This window comes from Polyodon spathula, chromosome 28 (genome assembly GCF_017654505.1).
Source record: "Polyodon spathula isolate WHYD16114869_AA chromosome 28, ASM1765450v1, whole genome shotgun sequence".
Taxonomy (NCBI): domain Eukaryota; kingdom Metazoa; phylum Chordata; class Actinopteri; order Acipenseriformes; family Polyodontidae; genus Polyodon; species Polyodon spathula.
Genome location: NC_054561.1, coordinates 4619564 through 4634860, shown reverse-complemented (window position 1 = coordinate 4634860; position 15297 = coordinate 4619564). Strand labels below are relative to the sequence as shown.

The following is a 15297-nucleotide window of genomic DNA, read 5'->3' as shown; positions in this document are numbered from 1 at the left end:
AGCCTGCACTGTATGTCAATCTTACATTTTCCCTTGTAGCTAGAAAACAGTGTATTTAATAAACTTGATTTCAACATTAAATAGCTTAATCATTTAACAAAAGTATTAACTGCAGAAATAGTGCAACAGACTTTTATAAAATACTGTCTACTAAACACTTTCTTACCAGGTTTCCCACGACGAGCACGTTCTCAAAATCAAGACTCATGGGGTAGTGTTCCATAGCCATGAATAGAGTGTTGAGCACAATACAGATTGTGATACCGAGATCCACAAAGGGGTCCAGCACCACAAACTTCACCAATCCCTTGAATTTGATCCACAGAGGGCAGCAATCCCAAATCAGGAATGTATTGGCAAATTTGTACCACCAGGGGGGGCATTTCTGCTGAGCCTCTTCTATCTCTGTAAATATATTTACATACAGCTAGTGTACATTTGGTTTAACATTGTATTCATTGAAAGAACACACTTACCAATTACTTTAATTGTGTAGGAAAAAAAACAAAAAACAGGAATGTTACTTAGATTAATTTTATATATTTACAAAAACGTGACCTAATAAAGAAAACAAGGTTATCAAATTTCTTTGTATTAGAACTAATTCTCAAATGGTGTCTTATCACTTAGTGTGCAACAGGCCTGGCAGCTGTTAAACCATTGCAGTAAATCAGGATGTGATCAGGTACTAGGAAGAAACACCAAGCGCTATTCTAAAGAACCAATGGATTTTCATCAGAGGTAAATGGGTGCACAATATTTTAATTTGATTGAATGCATTTGCTTACATTCAGATGCAATGTAAAATACTTGGCATACTGTGTACACTACACACAATTTACTGGAAATATCATATTACAACAATTAACCACTAAGGAGAGAAACAGTACAGATCAGAAATGTACGGCTTAATGTGGATGTCTGCTTGCGAGAGAAGCAATAAGAAATGTGAACCGCACAACCACCCCCCTCCCCCCTCGAAACAAAGAAGGCTGGATACAAGCATTAATGCTCCTGGCTCAACACCCTATGCTATTGTAAATATGCGTGCTAATATTCTACGAAATGTCATCTGTGTCACACAGTCTAGTATTTTCCACACATTGTAACCAGAACGGTTCTTAAATCAGCCTTGTGTCATGGCTAAGTAACTTTTAAGTTCTCCAAAGTTTTTGACAAAAAGTAATTTTAAGCCACCAATACAAATGAAAAGGTGTTAATTTATTGGAACACATAAAGAGCAAATAGAGAAGATCGTTTTCTAATATGCCCAAGAATATATAATGAAGTACCTTCCAAAGCATTGGTGAGGACGCTTAAAGCACTGGCTGTTCTTTTTTGAAGACCCGGCTCATCTAAATAGGCCGTATTCTGTTGGGATCCTGACTTCTTGCTCCCTTCCTCTTCAGCAAAAGACTAGGAAAACAAACAGGACAAAATAAGAGGAGAAGGATTTCATTTGTATTGAGTAATCCAGTATGTTTGTTTTTTGTTCTGTTTGCATAAATGGACTGTCCTTGAAGTTTACTGATCTGAAACCTAAGCAATGGATATTACCAAACTTCTGGAGGGGAGGCGCAATCTGGAGCGTTTCAACCTGGACTCACTCGCTATTAGGCTATTATACATTTTACTAATGTATAATAGCAATTAACATTTTACAGTGTCCAGTGCTTTTTATTGGGTTATAGGAATACAAAAGTGTGTATGAGGGGAATATCGTCAGGAGCAGAAGTACACAAACAGAGAATGAAAGCTACTAGTTCATTTGTTTTCTTCTATTCATGTCCAACCTTCTATCTGGATGTGTTGTGGAACACAGCAGGCGAAATGTGCGCTCTGATTGGATGAAAGATCCTCATGGTCGAGAATATTTCATCATCCATACTTCAAACAGTTGTTTTTCAGTGCAGGACATAATGCATTTCTAAAGGAAATAAAGAAAGTGCCTAATCAAATGTGTTTTTACATCCATTTACAATTCACAATTTTCACGATTTCCATGACCTCTGTGACAAAATCGTAGCCTTCGTCCTTATCAAACAATACTGACACTGGACAAAGGAAAGATGGGTGCACTTGAACTTCTCCCTCAAAGTTTCGTCCCTCTATGGCAAGCCAATTTATTATTTAGAGATATCTCAAACTGCATTTTAAGATAACTTGAAATATTTAGAGATATCTGTAAATCATTTGCAGATATCTTCAAATGAATATGAGATATCAGTAAATAAATTTTGATCCATCAGCAATGACAGAATCGGGCTTCCGAGTGGTACATCCAGTAAAGACACTCTGCATGGAGTGCAGGATGCGCCCTATAGCCTGGAGATTGCAGGTTCGAATCCAGGCTTTGGGCTTAGGTTGGCAGGGGAATCCAAGGTTGACCGCGCACAAGCGCCACCTGTGGCACTATAGATCTGGTGGCCTCGCTGTGGATCCACAGTGAAAAAAATGATGGATTGGCGGGAGGACATGTGTTTCTGCCTCCGTTTCCCGAGTCACCAGGGGGTTGCAGCGGAGAACCGGGATACAAATAACAATTGGGCATTCCAAATCCAGGAGAAAACGGGTAAAAGACAAAAAAAAAAAAAAAAAAAAAAACATTGGCGATAACTAAATTTAAAAAAAGAAAAGACGTTGGTAATAATAATGAGATAGTTTGGAGTTCCCACTTGGATAGTGTGAAAAGACCCACCCCACATCCGGACGCCTTCGGAGAAGCAGCGGGCCGTAAGATTGGAACCCCACTCAAAGTGTGGAACTGAGATGCGCCTACCAGAGTTGAGCTAGAGTAGAGCACCGGAAGAGAAGCTAGGAGCCCTTTCCTGCACACCTAGGTCCACACAGAGGGAGTCCTCTGCACTGCCCTGATTGACACCGAGTCGTCGATCACCATTGTCCAACCGGACGTGTTGTAGCAGGCAGGGACGAGCCGGAGAGCAAGAGTCCGCCCAACCCCGATGCAGTTGAAGATGGTCCCTCAACCATGCCCGACAGCCCTTCCCCTGCGCCTGATCACCACCTGCCACCTTACCGTCCCCAGCAACCCAGACCGGGACGGCAGACGGCAGTTTCTGGTCGGCAGTAGAAACAGTCTGGTGCAATAGCTGCGACGAGCTTTGCCCAGGGCACTGTGGACACTGCTGGTCGAGTTCCAGGACAGCTTCACCGACCCACCCTAAGGAGACCTGAAACCCTTACCTGGTGTAACGCACCGACTGCCCCCCGCCCGGCAAGGAGTGGTGGACAGAAACATTGCACAGATGTAAGAGGCAGACATCATCGAGCCTTCTGACAGTCTCTGGGCCTCCACCGTGGTGCTTGTACTAAAGAAGAATGGAGAGTGGCGCTTTTGTGTAGACTACTGGCGCCACAACGACACCACAAAGGATTCTTACCCCCTGCCGCGCAAAGATGAGTTGCTGGACTTGGTGACTGGTTCTGCAAGGTTCAGCTCCCTGGATCTCCGCAGCAGCTACTGGCAGGTTGAGCTATTCCCTGAACCCCGCCCCAAAACAGCTTTCTCCACACAAAGAGGACACTGGCAGTTCAAAGTCTTCCCTGTCGGACAGTGCAACGCGCCCTTCACCTTCAAGAGACTGATGAAACAGGTACTGATGGGCATCCCCCCACCCCAACACTGCCTTGTGTACTTGGACAACCTGCTGGTCCACACTGCCATATTCAATGCCACCCTAGCTAACCTGCGGTGGGTGCTATAGTGACTCAGGACCACCGGACTCAAGCTGCACCCCGGCAAGTCCAGGCTGATGCAGAGGGAGGTTACATTCCTGGGTCACCATGTGGTTAAGAACGGGATCAGGAGTGTTCCTGAGAAGACTGAGTCAGTTTAGCGGTGGCCAACCCCGACTCACCATTGACAGTTGCACGCTTTCTTAGGACTCGCCTCCTACTACTGCCATTTCATCCTATAGTTTGCCAGCATCGCCGCTCCCCTCCACCAGCTTTTCCACAAACCCCAGACATTTGTATGGACAGAGCCCTGCGAGAACGCCTTCAGCTCGCTGAAGGATGCACTTAGCTGAGCCCCCATCCTGTTGCCTTCTGCAACCGAGCTGTCCTTCTTCCTGGACACTGATGCCAGCGACCAGGGTCTAGATGCCATGGTGTCCCAGCAGATGGCCGGGGGAGAGAGCGTTATATCCTACTTCAGCTGCACCTTCAGCAAACCGGAGTGCAGGTACTGCATCACTTGCCAGGAGATGCTCATTGTTGTAGCTGCCCTTAAGCAGTTTCGGCCATACCTGTTCTGAAGGCACTTCATGCTGTGGACTGACCATGCTTCCCTCCAGTGGCTAATTAGTTTTAAGGAGCCTGAATGTCAAATCGCCCACTGGTTGGAGCAGCTGCAGGAGTATGACTTCACCATCTAACACAGAGCAGACAACCAACTCACAACCAAGGATATGCTATCCCACCACCCCTGTCTATTAGAAGACTGCTGCTACAGTGAGAGGAGGGAGCAGCATGAGAGAGATGCCGCAGGCAAAGAGCCAGGATGAGATGGGAGCCTTTGTCCAGAATGAGAGGTGTGGGCAGATCTCCACAGTTCCAGCCAAAGATTGGAGGGCGCAACAGGAACAGGACCTCGATCTACAGCTTGTCTTCCAGTGGCTGATGGAAGGTACTTGTACATACACACACACCACCCAGGGACACGTGATGTCAGCGTAGGATGAAAGCTCTGTTCCCATAATGTTAACGGTGTTGCCTGTTTTATGTGCTGCTGCGTGTGATTGAGTTTCCCTCAGTCTCCCTCTTGCCTTGAGCAGCCTGCCTGCCTGCCTGCCTGCCTGTCATTTTTCTGTGTATGTGTGTGTCTGTTGTAAATGCGAGTGGATCCAGATGGACCCATGGATGATGAATAGGCGGAGTTAACGTCTATGAAAAGGAATGTTGCGTGCCAATAGAGAGTTTAGTTGACAGTGTTGAATAAGAGAGATCAAAGAGAGAAAGCCCCATGCCTCTTCATTAACTGCCAGAACCCCCGCACATAGCCAACCTCTGCAGTATATGGTGCTTTGCATGGAGTTGCAGATTAATAGTAGTTGAACGTTCATAACTACTTACTAACACAGATTCAAGGGCACAGAGAATCTTACTTCTTCATCTGTAGAGACCCTGTCAATGACAATTCTTGGCATGACTCTTCCATTGCAGTCTTTGATCTTGTCTCCATCGTCTCCAAGGCTGTGTTCATCGTCAGCAAATTCATGCTCTGAACCTCCACCTTGTTTCCTAACTTTATTACTGGCAAGTGATTCTTGACTGTCATGTGCATCTGCAGGACCATGCATCTGAAGAAAAAAAAAGTTTAATTGATTAAACTTGATACCAGGAATAGTCGAGGCAGATGAGATTGCACTGGTCAGACAACATGGATTTATACATGTGACAATCTGAGAGTTCCCCTAATTGTATAGTTGTATGCAGGATAGAATACAATAGTTCAACATTAAAACAAATCTCTCTGAAGCTTTATACAAGTTTCCATTGATAATGATTCGTAAAAGCAGAGCAAAGTGTAGTAAATCATTTCCTATTCAGACTACCTAAATCAGCACAAGTTATCCTATTAACACAAATTTTTTTTGGCAGTGGCAATGTGGTAAAGCACAGATGAGTTTGGCAAAGTGTAATAAATGCAAAATATAAGCACAGCAAAAACATACAGAAAAAAATAGAACACACACAGAAATTGCTTTTTTGATTCAGTGCTTTATTGTCAGAGGTTTCAGTTGCTGTGTTTGATAAAGTAAATGATTCGATTCTTACTAGTCTCTTATGTCAAGGAAATAAAGCATTAGCAAGGTTTTAATCTCTCAGCCAGCAACAGTTGTAACAGATGTAAACTGAAAAGAACAGCAGGTGCAGTAAATGACTGTAGAGCAACATTTCAGTGAAGTCAAGATCATTAAAAACATTGATAAAGAAACCTCACTGGAATTGTTTATTTTAGTATTGCTAAGGATCTTATGATAGCGGGCTTAAAGTTATGGATACACAACAAAACCAACCAACCTGTGCCTCCTGCTTTTTCAGCTGTTCTAAGATCTGCTGAAACTCCTCTTCTTTTTCCTGCGCCTCTGCTAGTGTGGCTTCATTCTGCTCTGCATAGGCCATGGCAACCACAGCCAGGATCAGATTGATGAGGTAGAATGAACCCATGAAGATGATCACCACAAAGAATATCATGTAGGTTTTACCAGCTGCACGTAGCGTCTGGACAATGAAACACAAATCATGTTACCTTTAAACACTTAATAATGGCAATCGGAAAAAAAAAAACCTGTAATAAAACTAAACAGAAGCAATGCAAAGCTCCATACCAGTAGCAATGCATCACTCCATACCAGCAGCAATGCATCACTCATTAAGGAAAGCTATACGATCCATTAGCAGGCCATTACCAGCAATGGCAATAGATTTTCAAACTGAGATCAGTGATACTAACTGCAATGATTTATACAGGTGCAATAACATTGGTAGGTCAAAATATAAAAACGTGGTACTGCTCTACAATGGTCCCTTATCTCAGAACCTTTACATTGCCTTTGTAGTGCAATCAAGATTACCATTATCATTAACATTATAGTCGATTCTGTGTTAATTATTTGTTGTAAGATTGAATGCTGATGGCATTTTTGGTCTTTGAGCTTAAAAGGGGTTAATTTAAAAATCAATACCAGTTGAAAGAGGTTCTCCCAATAGTCCTGAGTCATGAGACGGAACAAGGACAGGAAAGCCCAGCCAAAACTATCATAGCTGGTATAGCCATAGTTCGGATTCCTTCCAGCCTTCAAGCAGAGAAATCCTTCCGGACACTTTCTGTCAAACAACAGTGATAAAGAATCACTGTCTGAACAGCAGCCATAGAGAAATGCAGCTAACCAGCTTTGAAAGAGTACACCAGATACCTTCCAAATTCTAGTTCTATAGAGCTCTACAGATATGGCCAAAAGTTTTGCATGACCCTGTAGAATTAACTAATTTTACCTCATAAAGTCGAATGAAACCAGTCGAATAATTTTACGTTAATATATTGAATTAAATACTGTTTTGTAGTTTTTCATATGCTGTTAATTAACAAAAAACTGGCCAACTGAAAAATGTGACATTTCGAAATCTAACACTACTATTACGGCTTCCGGCAGACACTTGCGATACCATTTTGTAGTTTCTTTGATTATATGATGTTAAATAAAAATATCTTAATTATGTTTATATCTGCTTTTGTTTTGTTTTGTTTTGTTTTTTTTAATGATGTCTTAATCCTAAAATTCTAGGTGATTCAAAACTTTTGGTCATAGCTGTAAACAAAAACTTTTGGTCATAGCTGCATTTTGCTTTATAAATATGATATGTTACATACTAATACATTTTACATGTCACAAGTGGCATCGGTTTGGTGGGCCCAGCCTTGTCTGCAGTGGACATTCGTTCATATCACTGAACAAAACAGCTGGTCAGAGGCTGGGGGTGTTCAGGGTCAGTATGCAATGTGCTTGCTGCAGAGCTCTGAAGGACATATGATATCACAGTTGGTGTAGCCAGCACCATGCCAGACTGTAGCGATTGCCATTGTTCCTCACTATCAAGAAGCAGTCACATATAAACCTGTCTCGAATTAATCGAATCATTCCGAGAGCATTGTACAACAGGAACTGCGTGCCTCGTACTGAACGGTTGGGCAGTTCACTCCAGGTGCAGTCGGAAGCCGGCCATTCAGGAAGGAGGCAGCATCACGGTACCTGGAGTCATAGCCCTAGTACGGTGAGCGAAGTTTCAGTCATGAACTGGAGGAGACGTGATTGAACTAGCTATTGGAAGGGGCGGGGATTAGGGTACTTTAGGGGGACTTGATGCCGTAATCAGTTCCTTTGTTGTGGTTAATGGGAGGAAACAAGCACAGAGAAACAGTGAGTGAATTGTTTGAATTTGTTGCAAATAACTGTATACCATTGTCTTTGCCAGATGGCTATTATACGTCTTCTGGAGCTGCTACTTCAAGCCAGCCATAAGCCCAGACTTCACTGCACCTGTGCACAAGCAAGCACCCCTGGATCAAGCACTGCATCTGCACCTAGAGCACGCATTGTCCGGAGACGTGTCTGTATTGTGTGTCTGTGTTTTGTATTATTATTTTGGGACTGCAACCCCTTGGTTTATACGCTGGCAATACCCATAGCTGGGTAGAGCCAGCATTTATTATTTACACTGTCAAGGAGACTGGAAAAAAAGAAGAAAAAGAACTTGAACCATGAACTTTGTGTTTTGTCATTGTCTGGAGCACCTGCATCACCCTTTCACCAGCGCACTGCAAACCACACTTTCACACCCACCCAATGCTTTCTTTCTACTGCTAATTGTATGGAATACTGTGTTCAACTCCAAATTATTTATATGTAGCTGTATTATAATGACCTACCCAGCATCTGAGCTGTTTCCACAGAGAAGTGCGTCAAGAGATCCCTCAAGAAAATAGAAGTTCTCTTAGAGATCAAAACAAACAAAAAAAATAATGAGATTAGAACACAATCCTTAAACCAATACTGGAAATATATACTGGTGTGGGATGAATCCTGGAATAGCATACGGGTCTGGTATCAATCCTGGAATAGGATTTCCAATTGAATGAGCCAAGTTTAAGAATAAAGCTACAGTACAAAAATGACCTGCACAACAAACATGCAATGATTATTTTCAATGAAGGCCAGTTTTCTAGATTTATTTTTTTACTTAGAAACCTGATTTGCAGAGGATTGCATTTCACTGTCTTGTAATCTTGTAAGTGGACCAATACAGTATATTGATAAGGCCCCAAGCATTTACAAGTGTGCTTTATAGATACAACCCTTTGATAAATTCTCTAGGCATTATAGTGAATTTTTTTTTTGATACACCCTGCCAAAATACTATCCTATCATTTACCTTTATTGTTGATGTATTCATTCCAGTCAAAGTCACTAACAGTGCTATTATCTGTATTATTGTAACCGGCAGTTGAATTTCCAAAGGAATCGTTTCCTCCAAGGTAGCCGTTGGCAACCCAGGTATCGTTGATAGGTGGGGGCCATTTGACACACTTTTGTCGTAGGTTACCCATGAACAACTGAAGACCAATGAGAGCAAAAACACTGAGACAGAACACAGTGAGAATCATCACATCTGCAAGCTTCTTCACTGACTGAATCAGAGCACCCACGATGGTTTTCAAACCTGTTGAATGAGAGGAAACTCAATGAATCAAATCCAGAGACTTTACCTAAAACAAATGGGTATTGGGTAACATGGTCATAGCTCAGGGGGAAGTGAAAAACTCTGTACCAAAACATATAAAATAAAATCTGTTTTTTGTAATAATTATTTTAAAAATAAACTGGTACCTCTCTCTCTCTCTCTCAATTTTCTCCTGGGTCTAGCAAACCTCGCGATTTTAAAATCCCGTAAGAACAGACTATCTATCACACATACACATAATGTAAAACTTATAATTAACAACATAATTAATACATCACGCAGAAAGTCATCAGTACAGTTAAGACCAATTTACAAAAGGACAGGCTCATGGTGTGCCTGGTTTTTGGTTTGTTGCACTGATAAATTAGCCTGTTACAAAAGCCTGTGTATTAGGACTCTTCCTGAACTTCACACTGTTTATCAAATACAGCCCATCTATTAGGACTCTTCCTGAACTTCACACTGTTTATCAAATACAGCCTGTGTATTAGGACGCTTCCTGAACTTCACATTCACTTTGCAGCATGGGTGTATTCTAATACAGGGAAGTGAATCGACAGTGAGATGGCAGTCCGGAACCAAAAAAAAATATGAGGAACTTGCTAAAAATATGCTGGACTAATAATGAAGACCCCAGTAAACATGTTAAGGAGGCATGGAAAATGCATTTCTACACCTCAATGGCTACAGTGCAACCATCACTTAATATATCGAAATATACCTGGATATGTATTTATTTAAATGTCACCTACCAGGAATAACAGTGATTGTTTTAAGTGCTCGTAGTACACGGAAAGTCCTGAGAGCAGAAATATTACCCAAATCCACAAACTCAGTGAGATACCTGGAAATAAAAGAGAAAGGTGTTTTACAGACAATGAAGATTTATATAAGTGGTTTACAGAAAGAAAAAAAAAAGCATCAAAGTAATATTGCTGATTTAAGTCATTACTTCTGTATTTGTTTTCAATACTCTATACACAATTTAATGTAATACAGCAGATATAGTTTAAGACAGACTATTTTGTATTTATATTTGTATTTTGTATTTTGTAATTACACAATTACACAACTACAATTTGGGGAAATAAAGACTACCCCCTTTAAATCCTAGTTTTGCTTCCTGAGATATAATTGAACTAGCAGGACTATGCCTGCTTGGAACACAGGGAGACATGCAGTACAAGAAGTGACAAGCGGGAAGCTGTCAACAAGAGCTTTTCTTTTTGAAAAAACTGAGGGTAAACTAAGAGTGTATTTAGTAAACAGAATGGTGAATGTAGGACACTGCAACTTTAAATTCTTGACAGGTGATGAAGTCATTTCTCAGGCATGGAAATAGGTTCCAGATTCCTTTTGCTCCCCTTCTACACTCTTGGTCATACAGCAAGGACAGGGGAATGTGTGTGTCAGGTTACACCACCGAGAGTAGAGCTGTGTTAAACACCCTGGTGTGCCCTTAATAAAAAGGTAAAGGGTGCCGTGTATTTAGACAGAACTGGAATTTATGAAATTATGTTCATTCAAAATATGTATATGTAGGAAATGTGTAGTTATGCAGTAGTGAAGTTTACCATAGCTAAAGCATAGCACTAAGAAAGCTTCTGGAAGCATTTTATAACCCAGATAAGGGTTAAACAACGTATTTTCTGTGGTAAACTACTTTTAGGGTTTTTCTACCTACAATGATTTCAAAATATGTTCTTCATTTTTTAACATAGTTATCATTTGCCATTTCAAATATCTATTTATCTTTAACATAAGAACATATTGGCAAAATAAATACTCAGAGCATCCTGCTGTATTATGTATATTCTTTATTTGAAAAATTAAAAAAAAAAAACTATATGAACATAATTTATTTAACATCATATATCGGTAATCAAAGAAACTACAAAATGAAATCGTAAAAGTTTACCAGAAGTCATAACAGTAGTACAGTATATCATGTTTGATTTCAAAATGTCATATTTTTTTCAATGTTTCGTTAAATATATGGAAAACTACAATGCGGTATGCAATTCAATATGTTAACGTAACATTATTTAGCAGGTTTCATTCGACTTTATGAAGCTAAATTAGTTAATTCTATAGGGTAATGCAAACCTTTTGGCCATAGCTGTACATTTCAAACCTTTTGCTCTCAGAAAGCCAGTTACTCTTGTTGCTCAAGCACTTTTTAAAAATTCATTCAAGCCACAGCGCAGTACTTTGATGTAACTGGGGAGGACTCTAATTACACACAAACTTAAGAGCTCCAAACTCAGAATGCCACTGAAGAAATATAGGCTGGTGTCTGTAAATTTAGTGTCGTTACAATCCTGGATGCTCAGTCAGATTTTGTGTTTGGTTGCTGGTACAGTGGTAAACCTACACTAAGTATAATCAATAAGCTGGACTCTTTACCACAAGGGGATCAGCACTGCACAATACAGTCAAACCCAGTGCTGTTAACGGCTCTATCTGCTTACTGCCCCACATTGAAGTGTACCAGACAGAATATAATGGGTGTCAAATAGGGACAAGTGCATGGTAATACATATTTGTATTGCACTCTGATATCGCTTACCTTTAATAGTTATGAAACTAATTGCCAGTCAACTTGATGTCACTTTGGAAAGTCCAACATTAGAAGCTTTACACGTTCAGTAAGTAAGTTGCTGTGCAGTATTGGAATGAATTCCATTGCAAAACAGGCATATTATTTGTAGTTTCAACACTTTATGTTTTTAATGTATATTGTGCCAGTCTATTGCTGTGAACTCCTGAGTCGGCTTCACTTATTGTCACCATTATAATACATCCTATATGTCACAGTGTACAAAATCTACTTACGCCATACTAATAACACAGAAATCAAGCCAGTTCCAAGGATCTTGTAGGAATGTAAATTTACCAATACAGAACCCTCTTGCTAAGATCTTGACCAGTGCTTCAAAGGTATAAATGCCTGTAAAAACATACCTAAAACGAGAGATTAGAAAAGTAATAAGAAACGAACACACATACATACACAAACGCACAAAGTACCTGACTTCAACAGTAGATTAGCCACAAATCTAAAATACATGATTATGCAAAACATGTTAAACAAATATTAACATGTAAGTAGATTCCAAAAAGAAATCCTATAAACTAAAAATAATAAAATATTCACTATGTATCACTGAGTACAAAAAATGTTATTCAATGCAAAACTCAACACTTGTATAATAATTCATAATTCTACAGCTATTTAACTCACCATACCCATACAGAAAGAAAATATATTTTAAATGTATTTTTTTTTATGAATGGGAAACATGTTACATATATGAATAATATATTTATAACATTACCATATATTTTTAACATATAAAACAAAAATATAGCTCAGAGATTACATTTTTTGAGTGGAAACTGTGATTAATTGTTGATTATTGTAAATAATTGATTACTGTTTTTGTGATAATTGTTCAAATTATTGTTTTATATGTTTACTGCTCATTTAACTATCTATTTAACATATATAGATATTTGTATATTTTAAATAAATAAACATATATTTACCATATATTGCATATATTTTTCATATCTATAAAAGGGCCGATTTTGATGTATGAAAAATGTATACAATATCTTGATAATATATTTGTAATATATTCTATTTAATTCAAAAATGATATTGGGAAAATATAAGATTCATACATTTGTTATATATTCAAAATATACTTTTGTTCCATATGAGTTGCTATCTAAACAAAACTAAATATGTCAATTAAATAAAACTATGCCATAAATATCTTAAAACTTAAATTTTCATTCATGAAATGAGAATCAAGACTTTATTTTGATTAATTTTTGCTCAATTAAACCCCTTGTTTTACCACCCCATTTGAAATTCGAATGGTTCTTCCCCACTGCAAACCACTTACCAATCAGGAGGGGCAGAAATCAACATGGAAGGACACAGGAGACAGTAAAAATAACATGAAATATAAAATATATATTTATAACTTACTCTACATTTTTACTCCAGGAGGGAGGGTCGCTCATTGTCATGAACACACAGTTTGTTAAAATGGTTACCATGATGATCAAACTAAACAATTTAAAATAGAGTCAAGGAAAGAACCCAAAAAGGGAAAGCAATCACTTGAGTATCATACTTGTGTAACATTAAGCACTCCAACAGTGAGCAGAAAAAAACAGATAGATGTGTCGTATGCAATTGTTAAAAAGCATTACTTTTCAAACCAAGCTTTTAAAATTGATAAAATTCATATACCCTAACCATAATTTTATAGATACATCTGTCCTGATTCAGAAAATTGAAAACATGATTTCAAATAAACACAATTAAATTGATGTTCTATGTGAAACATATTTACTGTACTAAATCTGCTTTTCCAGTATATCTCACTGCAAAAATATAAAATGTTCACAATAGGAAAATAAATACAGAATATTCTATCATTTTAAAAAGCACAACCAAGGTTTTTGAATCAATAATAAGTTGAAACTATGCTGTGCTTTGTTCTTTCTTTATCCCCCCCCCAAAAAAGCTATTCCAAAAAACAGAAGTGATTGGAAAAATTGGGAATCTCTCCTATTTAGGTTACTACCAAATACTGGAATGGTGCATATACTGTAAAACTACTTGTACCATTTAAATGATTAGAGAATGACTACACTAAAAACTGTGCGGTCTTATGTAATACAGTACCTTTCCATGCTTTGATATGCCAATTCTAATAGATCCAATACAGATATCAAAAAGGATATGAATGTATAAGAATTTTGATGGCTGTTCTCCGGATCAGATTGAAAGGGCTCAGCATGTAACAGGCAGGCTCAGCATTAAACCTGTAGATTGTTTTCCCTTTACTAATGACTATGAAAGTCTGCAAAACACAAAACACCATTTACACATTACAAATATTGGCAACATTACTGCTCTGGCTCCTGTTGCCCCATAAGTAAATACATGTTGTGTGGGATGTAAGCTTCCCAACAAAGATCCTCTCATTCCTACAATTCAGTTCCAGACTACAGGTTTGCATATTGTACTCTATTGTATTGTTATGTGGATGAGAGACTGAATTTGAGATCTGAAAAGTGGACTAAATGCATCTTTACCATTTTTGCATGGTAACACATATCTGATAGTAAAACAAAAATGGGCTAAGCTGAAATTTATTTGAACCCAGCTTGCAATAATGTGAGGGAATTATAAATCTGAAACTTACAGTGTTATGGCCAATACTCATTACTGCCAAAAGAAATATGATTCCCTTTCTGTCAGGTATTAATTCTTAAAGTAAAATGTCATTTGAATTGTAGAAACCAATTGTGTCAATTAGTAGTTACAGTAAAACTAAATGCATGCTTTGTAAAGCACTTTTGACTGGTAGAATGCAGTGACTGCCACTTTCTGTAACTGGGACAATTGCATTTAATTGTATTTTTATGCAACAGTAACAACAAAAAAAGGTTTCATGTTCACCAACTTTTTTTGCGCTGTAAAAGGGATCCAAGTCCTCTATTGGATCTGCAATGATTTCGGGAGGTGGATCACCATATATAAAGGGCAGGGGTTTGCCGGCCTCAAGGTTGCTGCTCGGCTTGGCTTCTTCCTCGTCCACAGCCTCTACATGCGGTTTCCTTTCCCTTTCAGCTTCCTCTTTAATGATCTGCTTCTCAATCTTGGCCAGGGACTCTGGAGTGAAGCGTCGGAAGGCATCAGGGCCTGTTGGAGGGAGCAGGCCTGCCATCTTCTCATTCTGCACTAAGGGAGATCCCTCTCTCTGCCTACTTCTCAGCAAGTCTGAAATGAATGAATTGAAGTCATCAAGTGCATGTTATCTCACTTTATATTGTCTTGTATAAGACTGGAGTTCCATGTGTGTCCCACAGTGGAAATGGACTGTAGTATAACTTAAGGAACTCACATATTAGTTCCCTTTTAGTGGTAAATAATGTTCCTTTCAAATAAATATGTACCCTGCTGACATTTCTTGCAAACACAATAACAATTCTCACCTATTGAACTGA

The 15297-nt window shown here is 39.0% G+C and overlaps 1 protein-coding gene across 1 annotated transcript in view; it reads right to left on the bottom strand.

Moving 5' to 3' along the window:
- The window catches only part of LOC121301950 (sodium channel protein type 4 subunit alpha B-like), a 57411-nt gene that overhangs the window by 18577 nt on the left and 23537 nt on the right, over window positions 1-15297 (bottom strand). Inside the window, exons 2-13 of the mRNA XM_041231687.1 lie at window positions 14754-15070; window positions 14027-14147; window positions 13265-13352; window positions 12100-12228; window positions 10017-10108; window positions 8956-9243; window positions 8453-8516; window positions 6711-6852; window positions 6046-6246; window positions 5127-5321; window positions 1293-1416; window positions 167-405 (exon numbers count right to left, since the gene is read on the bottom strand). Coding sequence (XP_041087621.1) covers window positions 167-405; window positions 1293-1416; window positions 5127-5321; window positions 6046-6246; window positions 6711-6852; window positions 8453-8516; window positions 8956-9243; window positions 10017-10108; window positions 12100-12228; window positions 13265-13352; window positions 14027-14147; window positions 14754-15017 — 1947 coding nt within the window. The 5' untranslated portion in view covers window positions 15018-15070. The remainder of the gene's footprint in view (window positions 1-166; window positions 406-1292; window positions 1417-5126; window positions 5322-6045; window positions 6247-6710; window positions 6853-8452; window positions 8517-8955; window positions 9244-10016; window positions 10109-12099; window positions 12229-13264; window positions 13353-14026; window positions 14148-14753; window positions 15071-15297) is intronic.